Source organism: Toxorhynchites rutilus, chromosome 2, assembly GCF_029784135.1.
Source record: "Toxorhynchites rutilus septentrionalis strain SRP chromosome 2, ASM2978413v1, whole genome shotgun sequence".
In the NCBI taxonomy this organism is placed as follows: Eukaryota; Metazoa; Arthropoda; class Insecta; order Diptera; family Culicidae; genus Toxorhynchites; species Toxorhynchites rutilus.
In genome coordinates this window covers 259,262,458-259,275,716 of record NC_073745.1, presented here as the reverse complement: position 1 = coordinate 259,275,716, position 13,259 = coordinate 259,262,458, and the positions used below count along the sequence as shown (strand labels likewise).

The 13,259-nt window shown below is 40.3% G+C and overlaps 1 protein-coding gene across 7 annotated transcripts in view; it reads right to left on the bottom strand.

The window, feature by feature from the left end:
- The window catches only part of LOC129771464 (calcium-transporting ATPase sarcoplasmic/endoplasmic reticulum type), a 75,382-nt gene that overhangs the window by 18,433 nt on the left and 43,690 nt on the right, over nucleotides 1-13,259 (bottom strand). For all 7 annotated transcript variants that reach the window (XR_008742383.1, XM_055775125.1, XM_055775128.1 and 4 more), the window contains exons 3-5: nucleotides 10,083-10,100; nucleotides 3,025-3,107; nucleotides 2,277-2,378 (exon numbers count right to left, since the gene is read on the bottom strand). Coding sequence is in view for 6 of the 7 variants with exons in the window: in XM_055775125.1 (XP_055631100.1) it covers nucleotides 2,277-2,378; nucleotides 3,025-3,107; nucleotides 10,083-10,100 (203 nt within the window). In the remaining variant the exon portion in view is untranslated. The remainder of the gene's footprint in view (nucleotides 1-2,276; nucleotides 2,379-3,024; nucleotides 3,108-10,082; nucleotides 10,101-13,259) is intronic.

The following is a 13,259-nucleotide window of genomic DNA, read 5'->3' as shown; positions in this document are numbered from 1 at the left end:
ACGTCTTTTTTATTCTTTAATAAAGATAGACTCTCAGCCTTCTCGTCTGGTTCGTCTGTGTCTGTAGACGTCGTTTTTTTTTAATTTGGAAAACTTTCATTGACAATCGCAACTGCTCGAATGGACTATATTCATTATCATAATCAAAGGGTCTCATTTCGTATACTAAAGGACGCTCGCAAGTATACGATTGAAAGTTTCATCAGTTTCATTTCACCAAAATGCATTGTCTCGAACCATTTTCCAAAAAAAAAACGTTATTAGAAGAGACATTGAACATAGCAGTCACGCTTACCACATCAATATGTTGAGCTAGCGTGCATAAAATGCAACTTGAAATACAATAGATTCATTATTGAGTGATGATTTGTCAATGAGAGTTACTTTTTAAGGCTCTCGAAGGATTAAAAATTATTAGTAACAAGCTGACCCGGCGAATTGTCCCACCCGCTATTGATATTTTGATTTAAATAATTTAAAATTGAAACACTCACGTTTCCCTCCGAAATGATTTCAATTCATGGGTGTTATTTCAACCTCCTCACTTTCCAACCTATACACTTTGGAGGCCCATCGTTTCACCGCCTCTATGATAGCAGTATGCGAAGTTTACTGGAATAACACAGGCACACCGCTGCTGAAATTCAAATTGACTGACACTATGGTGTTTATACATTCTTTGCTACTCAAGCAACTCGACTGTCATATGTTTCTAACATTTTTCTCATATTAAGTCATACGTAGAATATATATGCGATTTTTAATTTACATTCTACATGAATTACAACCGCTATTCTTAGCATCGATATGCGCAGTGTACCAAATAATGAACAAACTGATAGTAGAGTAAATATTTTTTTCTCCATCAGCTTAAGTCAGCTATGGATTTAAAGTTGTAAAAAGTGCTATATTTGTAGCTATAAGGTTTGATGTGTTTTGTTCTGCGTCAGGTTTATTGATTTCATATATCTGCATTTTCCCGTTTTTCTGTGCATTCGCGATAACTGTCAATAAAGCCCAAGGATAGTCATTAGAAAAAATAAAACCTCGGAATTCTATGCCTCTCGTATGGAAAGTTTTATGTCATTAAGACGATGTTGTCAGATGAATTTAAACTCAAACAAATGTCGCAAGTCCATGTGTCGGAGAACAATCGGTATTATAGGAATTTTCTCCAGAAGGCAAAACAAAAAATATCGTGTTACCAATTTATGTAAAGCTGGTTTAGATTTGTTGGAAATAAAAGTTTTTTTAGATTTCGTTGTGAACTACATTTACTTTAATTCTATAGACGCAACCAATAATATGCATTGATTCATAACCGGATTCATGACATGACACTAGAATCACGCTCCACGTTTGAGCTGCAGAAAATGAGTGACATTTTCATGCTTCATTGTTATAGTTTAGGGTAATCTAATAAAGATCGACTCGATGAGATAATTTATAGAAAACTAGGGTAGAAACGATGCTCAATGTATTCATTGTATTCACCACATCATGACCTCTGGGTTCCCTTGCCATGACATCATAGCACAACCTCTGGGTTCCCGTGCGCATGAGATCGGCTTTCGCATGCGCATGAATGATTTGGAAATGCCTTGCTTGTGTCTACGAAATGAGTGGGTCTGCGAGTTCAAATTACGATAAACCAAGAGAAGAAACATGTTGCACAAAATTATATTAATTGAAATTTCTTTAAAATTTTTACTTTGAAAAAAGCCAGTTCAAGGAAAGCGAAAACTCTATTCCAGGACTTGTGAAAGACTATTCGGATACATTTTGAACGATAACTGGCCTGGTTACATGCGAATAAATTTGGAGTGTCTTGATAATTAGCAACTAAAAAAAAGTTTCTTCAAAACCAATCATGTAGATTCGAAGTTCCAAAAGCGCCATAATACGTTCTACTGACGATACTTTTGAAATAAACTAAGATTCTGTACACGGATCTCATATCCACTCGCTTTTTCCGAGATTATATAATTGTTTCATCTATTGTACATTTCTTCAAACAATAAGAGGTACAATTTTGTCATAGCTCCAGCATCGACTAGGAGGCAATCCCAAGCTATCAACGGTATCTATCTTTGCTGCAGTCTTCAGATATCTCTCTGAATGATTTTATCTGCAGAAATATACGATAGCCAATTTGGTATCCGACTTTATATTTCAACCCTGATTAAACGTAGCCACGCATTGCGCTGATCGAACGAGCATAATCGATGACGGCATCTCAACAATCGTATTATTCCCCCCTAGAGAGTGGTTCTCACCTGCCACACACCAACGCAAGCGTTGGCAATCAGGATAAGCAAGATGACGAACGGTTCCACGAAGGCTTCAACACCTTCATGCTCTTCAAACAGGGCGAGGACCTAGAAGAAATAAAAATGAGCGGAAAAGAGGTTAGAGTTTGCTGTTATTAATGGCCACCAAGTGATGGTCGTGTGCTTAGCGTGTCGTCGTTGGTTTTAAGTCTTTAATCCGTCAAATCGTAAACTGGGAAATAGCACTCTCTTTATGTTATTTTTCTATGTTCAAAGGTCATCGGAAACTTTATAACCCCTAAATTTTGTAATATGATATAAATCATGCTAGACGGAAAAACTCATTTAAAAACACGGCTCATGGCACTACGCTTTTTAAAATGACGTCGGCGACAAAATATAGACTGAAAGTTTTAGAAAAATTAAAACACATCCTCTAGCCAAGAATGCGAATGTTGTTTTTAAATGAAACTAATCCAGTTTGAAAATAAGACACACAGGTGTGTTCATGTACTACGCGGTCGGAAGATGGACGTAAATCCTCTATGACCTCCGAGTTATAAAGATCGGCTATTTCACAGGTTTTAATTAACCGTCTATAAATTGTTGGAAAAACTAATGTGCGTCTATTTTCGCTCCCAACAACTCAACATTAATTTGTAACCTGTCCGCCGGTCGACCCACACGCATCGTTCCGGTCAGTGTCAGTGTCGGTGTCATTGGTAGCGGCGGGAGTCAGAGCTCGAATACTTACGAATGAGATAATAGCAGCCAACAGCAGAATCTTAACTAACAGATCATCGAACTGTTCCAGGACTAATTGCCAGATGGTTTTTCCTGTGGGGAAGAGGGGAAACAATCATGAGTACAACGTGCCAACATATTTATGTTATGGTTCAAAACACCAGGAATTCCTCGTCATCGTCATCATAATCATCGTCGTCGTCAGTGAGAACAGCATGTGAGACACCATCACGACACAATGGTGCTGCATTCCGTGGCCGACTCACGTCGTTCGTCTGGTGAAACACGACTCCGTTGATCAATAAGGAAAACCGTAGGAACATTAAGCGGATTCGATCGAAAATATTGTGGAACCTTCCGTCATAGCTCTAGCTCTAATCATTATCTTGTGCTTCAATCGTATCACACACAACAACCGTTTTTGTACACATGACACTGAGAAACCACGCTCGCTTGTCGATCACACGAAAGAAGGAAGCAATGCCATGTCGTCAATGACGATTACGACAACGACAACGACGATTTGCGGCGACGACAATGACCAAGGCCGGAGTAAATAAAGTGATGATTGTACGGCGCGCGTAAGCGTATCATTTTCCCCCAGGTTTATTTAGCAGGCTCTTCCTTTTGTGCAGCAGTCGTATACCTACTACTAATCGAAGCTTATGACGTCGTCGACGAGGCTAGGAGTGTGTACACTCCTTTGCGGGGGAAGAAAACAGCCGTGGAGTGGAGTTGCAGCAGTATATTGACGAGCTGATCGCTTTGGTTGTTTTTCCCAGAAATACAATGTAGCGCGCACTTGTGCTGTGGTAGGTTTGATTTGGGCACTAATTGTAGCACATATTTACTCAGCTGGATACGTATGAGCATGCGCATCATCATGAGGTAAATATTTGTCTGCAGGGTCTTATATTGTGCCTAACAGCATTATTGTCTCAACAGGTTCTGTGTAAACTTTGAATTTGTTTGGTCGATCTCAAAATTTTCCGTGATCGGTTATTGATTCCTCAATAGACGCACGACAATCAACTCCATTGTGTATTGAGAAACACTACCCTGATCACAATTTTTTGTTGTTCAATGATTATACAAAACATTCCTCTCGTGACCAAGTAATTATTTATGTGAGCAATTAAAATTATGCCAACTCGCACGGCTCGAATGTATTTCTAAGCAATAAATTGAACGTTTCACATGTGCGACTCGACAGCATCTTTGACTTCGTTCTTCCGACCAGAACCAGAGTTTGAACCCCGGACTACCCACAACACAGAAAGTCGAAAATTGCCTGTTATTAATCATCTTACTCACTTCATGAGAAATATTTTGGCATGAATGATCGTTCTGGAAAGTCGGGCGTCTAGAATAAAGGGTGTGTCACATCAAATTGCATCACGGAAAAAACGCTGTAGAAATTTAATTTTTAGGAATTATATCTTCAGCTTTCGCTTATAATCAGATAAGAGTGTATAGATCACGTTGGCCATGCTTCACTGTCAATTTTTCGTAAATTTGGAAAAATGTCGTCGAACGAAAAAGAGCGTCGTGAATTAATCCTGTGCACTCATTTCGAGAATCCGGAGTTGTCACATCGGGACATCGGTAAGATGCTGGGAATCGTCCAATCCACGGTCAGCAGAGTACTAAAACGATACTACGAGAACCTAACAATCGACCAGAAGGTGAAGAACGGCAAAAATGGATGCTCCGTCCGTGAAAAGATCACAAGCGCGTAGTTAAGCAGTTTAGACGTGATCCGAGAAGTTCGGTCCGGGATGTCGCCAATAAGCTGAATTTGTCAAGTTTATTCGTCCAGCGGACCAAGCAGCGGGAGGGCCTGCGTACATACAAGGTTCAGAAGGCTCCTAACCGCGACAAAAGGCAAAACATGGTGGGGAAGACGCGAGCCCGGAAGCTGTACACCGAAATTCTGACGAAGCCGCATTGCCTGGTAATGGACGACGAAACCTACGTCAAAGCGGACTTTCGTCAGCTGCCGGGCCTGTTGTTCTTCTCCGCAGAGGACAAATTCAGCGTTCCGGAGGAGATTCGCAAGCAGAAACTATCCAAGTTTGCCAAAAAGTACATGGTGTGGCAAGCGATCTGCTCTTGCGGAAAGCGGAGCGCCCCCTTCGTGATGACCGGCACGGTAAACGGGCAGGTTTACCTTAAGGAGTGCCTACAGAAGCGCTTACTACCACTATTGAAGCAGCACGAGGGCCCGACCATCTTCTGGTCGGATCTCGCTTCGTGCCACTATTCAAAGGACGTGTTGGAGTGGTACGAAGCCAACGGGGTCACCTTCGTGCCAAAGGAAATGAACCCGCCCAACGCGCCGGAGCTTCGCCCAATAGAGAAATATTGGGCGATTATGAAGCAGGCCCTCCGGAAGAACCCAAAAGTTGTCAAATCGGAGGCGGACTTCAAGAGAAAATGGATTTCTGTTCAAAAAAAACTACAACCTGACGTTGTACAGAACCTTATGGACGGGGTAAAGAGGAAGGTGCGAGCATACAGGCTTGGGCTCGAAGTATGAATAAAAAGAAAATGCCAAAAGTTGTTTAATAGTTTTTATTTCACTGTCTAAAATTTTCAAAAGGATCGGTCTACTGGGCGAATTTCTACAGCGTTTTTCCGTGATGCAATTTGATGTGACACACCCTTTAATTTACCAAAATGATGTCGAAATTTAGAGGCGAATGAAATGCAAAGTTTAAAGCCTCTTTAATACAATAATTAATAAAAAGTGTCAAAACTGTACGCTCGTTCAGAGGAACACATTATTGGATCGTAGAACAACAATACCGTTAGAATTATATTCAAATAGAATTCTTTAGGATAAGGAAAGAGTGATCACAAAGCAATCAAACGTTTCACTTGTGAAAAAGATCTTCTACCGTGTTCTCCGGATTGGGTCTTCAGAGAGTATATTTGTCCGAAATCCTTAGAGAATCATCCACGTATTCAGATTTTACTCCAAAGGAGAAGTTATTGTAAAAACTGGAGGGTAATCGAGGTTAAGAATGAATTGATCCAGCGTCTCGTCTCGTCCGCCTGTTCAAGTTGTTCAGAGGACAGGTAGACAATTATCGAAGGTAATTTATTTATATTATCCCGAATATCCTAATTGATTTGATTGTTTGGGTGAAAGTTCTTCACCATGAAAAATATAATCTAGCTATCAGATTTTCTGACTGCACCACATAACCCACACGCAACACAACACTACGAAACAAGCATTAATGACTACAGGGTTCAAACTTTCATCTGAACTCACCGTTATTCAAACACTTTTCTGCATCTTCAAGTCCGATAGGGCAAACGCAGTCAGCTATGTATAAAGCGATCACTACTACTAATGTGCTGCCTTGCGTAAACATGATATTTGAGGCTCAAAGTTTTCTGCTGGAAGAAGCCGGTGGAAACGATAGAAAATACACACACCATTTTTGATTGAACAGATTGATTTTCAAATGAGAGTCATCTCGAGATCCACTCTTCGCGTTCCACTTCAGAACAACTTTTTTTCCTTATCGCAGTTGATGATTCATCGCGGGAATCAACTTTAAAAATCTTGAAATCCTGCACCGATTTTCCCTTGTCGACGAGTGTTTTTCCTTCACTAAGAAAGAGCACACACTTTTCCAGTTCACTAAAAAGGCGATAAAAGGTGACCTGATAACTATCGAGGAATCTCTGCATTGTACGCGGTTTCAAAGCTTTTTGAACTCATCGTTATAGAACCGATATTCTTCGACTATATGCATTAAATTTCCATCGAACTACATGAATGATCCTAGGCTGAAGCATTGTACCGTAACGAATCTTCTCTCTGTCATGACTTACGTTACTTTTTCGATGGAATATCCAACGGTATCTCCCGTACAATATAGGCTGCACCGACCTGTCAATCGCACTCCCTCAATTAAGAATGGATTCCGACTTCTCCACGGAGGTGATGCAGTAACAAATAATTAGTTTCCGTTCAAATATATCAGCGCAAACGAAACTAAACTTGGCTATACCCAGATCTTGCCCGTCTTCACATATGTTTCATCGTAATGAGTAAAAATCCTTGGTATTCCATCAGAACCTGGTCATATAACTCTCGAGTTCGTGTTCTAGCCTATAGATTTTGCTTAAGCGCTGTGAGGTCTGATGACGCATTTTTTCTCCAGCGACAAGTGGGAATTTTCCAGAGATGATTGTCCACGTATAACACTGGATCCAAATAAGTGCCCTATGATCACTTTCTCTAGAAGGAAAGACTTATTTAAATTTAATGGTGTTAGGCTAGCCAAACACAACAGCGTGAAAGATCTAGGTTTTTTGGACTGCAAGCTCAACTTCAATGTTAGGTAAATCTTGGGACTTGGGTTCATTACGCGATTTTTTTACGCGAAAAAATAATTCTTGAAGATTGGGATTTCTGTATCGCCAATGATAAAAAATACACTAATGGATTTCGTAAAAAAATATCTTTTCAGCTTGTTCGTTAATGGGTGAAGAATAAGCTAGATTTACCCACATCTACAATTTATTGTGTATTGAAAAATATTTCTGCACGTTTGACTTTTGGAAGGAAGCCAAGTTGTGACAAAAAAATAAGGGGTTGTGTCATGGATACTACCACTTTGTTGACGTAGGACTACGAATATATTTTATACAATTATATTCAATCCGCTTTGTCACTTCCGATTCTAATTTGGAAAGCATCGAACTTTTAGTAATAATTATCTAGTGAAATGTAATGGTAGCCTCCAAGAGGGCGAATGATTCACGTTGTTTTATAGAAGCAGCTGAAGATGGTTGATGCATGATTTATTCTTTTCCTCGCCAGAACGATATACAAGTTTCTCAAGTGTCGAAATATTCACTCTTGTTACTAATGTAAGTGCCGTCATCGGGGGGCAAATTGATCAAACGCATCAAGGTATTATTAATTAAATTTAGGAACTTTTTCATATGTCACGTTCAATAATCATCTGTAGGTTCTTTTCGATGCTCCCGTGACCGAGTGGTTAGCGTCACACATTATCATGCCGGGGGTTCATGTTCGATTCCCGTTCTGGCCGGGGGATTTTTCGTTCTTCCCACAGCACTGAGATCACGCGTAGAATATATTCAAGGCGTGTTATTCGGCATAGAAATCACAACTAAGTACTAATAAAAATGGCGCAAGTAATACCTAAGTTGAGAAGGCAAAAGTTCCACTAGAAACGTTAGTGCCATCCAAGAAGAAGAAAAAGGTTCTTCTCGTCAGTGGTTCTCATGGAAATGCTTATTAAATTAATAAAATAAAAATTATCTTTTTCTGAACAGCATTTTCGTTTCCATTTTTAGGCATGGAAAACATGGAAAAGAAAAACATTTTCAACACATCAAAATGATAATAATAGACGCTAAACATATTAATTTACAACCAGGTGATTTTTTACGAGTTAAATCGGTAGTCAAATAGTTACAATTAATATTAAAATAAGTATGAAAATTTTACCATAAAAAACCACAATGGAATTGTTTACTTAACCAAGCTATGTTGCGGATCAGTTTTCTCGAAACTACGAGTTGAATCTGTTGCGACATGTTTCATTTGAAGGAACCTATTAAAAGTTTATCGGGATTGGTCCACGGCTTCCGGTGATATGGCCGGAACAAACTTAAGGCCCATAGATTCCAGAACCTTAAACTACACAAAACCTACCATTTATGGTATCAAATTTCATGATTTTTTAAAGCTAGTTTATTAGTGATTAATTCAAGCCTCATTGACATAACCCAGATATGTTCTAGATCAGGGTTCCGAGGGAAGTGACCACTTTATGAACCGAATCCCATCAGGCGACATCTTGAATTTCAGCTTGCCAAAATTCATCATTGCATAACCTGGACGGTCCCGACGAGATATGATTAAGGTATGACCATAAATTTAAGTTGATCAAATCAGATTTCGTATATTGACACCGTTGAATAATTTTTTAATGGACCGTAGGCATAGATAACAGTGAATTTTCATACATTTTCGTGCATATCACTAGAAAGTGATGAAAAATAGATTGATTAGTTTCACCCCGAAGGTATTTTTTGAATTTTCCACTAAAAAAATTCCAAACTAATTTTTAGAGAAAATTTTCAAACAAAACATTTCTTTTATGACCTTAGTACCAGTACTGGTTTTAAAAATGAGATCAATTATGATAAACAGAACCAATCATTTTATAAGTAGCAAACCGGAAGAGCTTAAATTGCAATATTTGCTCTTTCCTCAATGACCATATGACGACGAATACGAGCACTGCATTTGCATTCCGAGCGATCGGTTTATGGGTGTTTTAAGATATAAGATAAACAGCTGAATATTATACAATGCTCCAAAATCCGTGCGATGTTTTCATGCTCCATTAAGACAAGCGCACAAACCTTATGGTATCGAAGTTAACCACCCATTGATAGTTAGGGAATAGTGTTATCTGCGGAAACATATGGCAAGATTGTTGATTTATCCAGACAGCGAGTTGTGCATCTGTGTATAAAATGCATCACGTTGATTTTGCAAGCAAGAGACGAATGAACTCTCAGAGTTTAAAGTCTCTCTAATTCAATACCTTCCTTCCTTCCTTTGCAAGCAATTTCGCTTGGTTGCTTCCATACCATTGATTCTAGCTATCGGTGTTTCCATAGGATCTGCTCCGCATTCTACTTGTACTGTTCGATTTCCAAACGGATGTTTTACTTTTCTTTGCGTTGTAATATTCAAACCGGATAGCATCCACAGCTCGTGCAGAAACTTATACTCCAGTCGTTTGCAGCCAGGAAGATTTTGCACAATGCATGCACAATCTTTGATTCCTCTTTGATAGCCACCTTTAACTCATTTCACGCAATTCAACGGTGATTCCGGGCGCAGTGAGTGGAGTGTAACCAAATTATTCATCGTTGCTGCAATCTTCTCCGGTGATGATGATGAAGAAGAAGACGACGACGACGACGATGATGATGATAATTCCAGACATTTTGGTTCAGTGAACGCGATAAACGTTTCCTATTGCCTGATAAAACACTTACCCTCTTCAGCTGGGAGCTCTGTAAGTAGATAAAAAAAATAGAACATAATTAGTCACCGTCGTGAAAATACAATAACCGTGTTTTTGTTTATATTAGCTCGGGTGAAGCAGGAGATTCCACATTCGCTTCCTATCAATGCTGACCCAGATATCGATTTTTTGTTCATTTACCATAGGTGATGCAGAAATGTAATCATTTGTATATAAGACAGACGAAACAGCGCGTTGATGGATACATTCGTCCAATTCGCCCAAAAGGAATTTAGCTTTGAACGAAAACCATGTCACACTAATCGCAGGTGTATTTTCTAATCGTCAGATCAAATAAACTTTTGCTGAATGTGCGCTGCTAGTGATATCAAACATTCGATGTTACAAAAGCGAGAGGGCAGCTGAACACAGATAAGTAGTTCTAAAAATATCTCCAGCATGTTGCTCTACAAACTGCAGGCCGACGACCATCTGCTCCGTTCCGAAACTCGGAGTGAAGACACCGAAGTGGAAAACCCATCAAATTACACCTCTTACACTAACAAAATTGTGGTCCCACAGGGCGGTGTGTTGTTCAATCTGCAAGGCAAGAGCACCCTTTTTCTCCTGCTGTTTGGTATCTCTCACCGTATTTCTATTCTAGACATAGTATAATATTTGGAAGGGCTGAAGAGGTACACTTGAACGTCTGTTCAAGCCTGTTGGAGCATGTGTGTTTAAAGATAATCTTGTTACAATATTTGGATGGTAGTGTCAACTTATCTCCAGCCCAAGAAAATAGGTCGATACCTACTGAAGTAAATCATTTTGGTGTGATAAAATAAATCCGTCGATGCGCATCATTACATAACGTTTGAACATTAATCTCCGCGTGTGTCGTGTGTAAATTGCCATTGAGACTAACTTACGGTCGATGCGAAATAGCCAACAAACCATAGGTGCGCAATACGTAGGATGAAGGCTAGTAGTTTTACTTGAGACCCAGAATTCTCAATGCAACCAGTGTCTGTAGAGATACTCATACGATCGTACGATCGTACGGTCGCACCGTAATGCGAGTGTCTGGAGTTCTTATCCTCTCGCAATGTCATGGCCTCTAGGCCTCTGCGCTTGTGTTTGTCTCACAACCGGTAATGTACCCACTCTGCCATGCCGCGGGTAGAAGGATTGCTACGCCTCCCTAGAGTTATCAATCGATCGCGCCGAACGATCTAGGAGCACGACGACGACACTCGGAGAGGTTGACAACTAGTCATCCTCTCGCACTGCTGCCATTGGCACGATTCGAAACGTGCGTTAAAAATAAGCCTGCAAAAACTTGCAATCAGGTACACACCATCGACGACAAACAGACTGGCCCCCTTTTGCCTGGGAAATTTATTTGCAGTCACGCAACTGTGCATCTGTAGCTTTTTTCATTGACAGAGGCAGCGGCCACGTTGGTAATTGTGGGTCAACTTTGACGTCAGCTGATTTGTGCCGTATGCTCAATTATCAACTTGGCTAGGTGCTATCATCGCATTGAGAAACTGTAATCTGAGGTAGACTCAATAGCTGGTACAATTTAAAAATCAAACTATCCGTGCAGCAGCAATCTGGCTACAATCATCGGCACCTCGCGATCCAGGCGGATGTCTTGCATTCGGAATGAGGCGAACTTGAAGTAGACGCAATCAATCGCGAGTTCGCGCTTTCCGCGCTTCGATCGGGGAGGCACATGATGACGTTAATCCGCGTTCTGCTTTGTTCACAACGCAGTAACAGATGATGATCATGAGAATTACGCGCACCGCTCACGGTGCACCATTTTTGGAACTAATTATTATTCATTTTACGTTCGATTAGAACTTTTCCAATCTGTTTGTGTGTGATAGGTTGACGTCGATCATCCGTAAAATCCGCGAGACTTCAGTCTGACAGCACATTTTTGATGCCAACATCACACTTCTCACCTCAGTCTCCACGGCTGGCGGTCATAAATTTTTCATAATCCCTGGGAAAGAGCAGCACTTTTTCTACGCTCGAGTTGTAGGACATTCTCAACGATCCACAACGGAGACAACGCGATGCGATGCGAAGTAGATTTTAGATTTTTGCGCTGCGAATCAAACCCCCGGGGGTTGTTTGTTTACATTTTGATAGTTGTGGATTTGGCAACCTGCCGGGTGGAATAAAGCTGAAAATAGCTAGATCACGACCCGTGTTGTGTTGCTTGTTCAGGGATAACAACCATCGCCAATTGTAAGAATTTGGCATTCTTTGTCAGTGGCAGTGGTTAGATGGTGCTGCTATTACGCCGCGCCGTGGGACGAGTCTGGGATCTCTCCATCGTCTTCCCCCGCGCAGCGTTACACCCGGAGAAAACAAATATTTATTTTTGGCACTTGAGCAAAATCAAAGCGCGAATAGTGACGATCGCCCCCCTTGCGTCGGTTGGGGCCGTCATTCGACGCATGCGACTTCAAAGGGTGAGATTACTTTCGAACGCCAGAAACTTGTTGTGGATCTAGTGTCGTACAATCTATTGTTCAAGAGTTTATTGTGTTCGTAATTTTGAACAGCAAAAGCTCTTGAATCCATTCACAGGACCCTTCATTGATTATCAGATTGGCCTTTTCCACGGCTAGAGGCTCTGCAAGTGAGATGGTTGGATTCAGGACTTGCTATTTTCGAAACTGAGAAATAAAGAGTTTTCTCCTTCGTTTTACTTCAACCACAGACAACTTCGATAGATTCATTTTTATTGGTATATTCTCTACACATACTGGAACATCGATTCTAAAGTTTCGGTCATTTCTGTAGTCGTTTCCTTTCAAATTGAAAAGTAGAAGTTTCATTGACAGTTGAAACCGTTCGAATGGGCTTTATTCACTATCATCGTCAAAGTGTTCAATTTCCCATGAGATCTAACGGTTTTCAAGAAGCTTGGAGAAAGCTTCTTCTATCAGACCATTCAAAAGTAGAAAACTCGCTGGGACTCGTGTATTTTATCGAAAGGGAAGTACTTTGAAAGCCTGTAATTGAATTTTTTGAATAAATGCATTTTTCGATTTTTGACGACGAAATGTGTTTGAATGACGGAGGGCTCCGAAGAAAAAATTGAACTTAGTAGTCATTACTGCTTATTTCATAGTGTTGTGTTAAGTTGCATGCGATCCCTCTTTGACCACTTTTGAAGAGTACAATC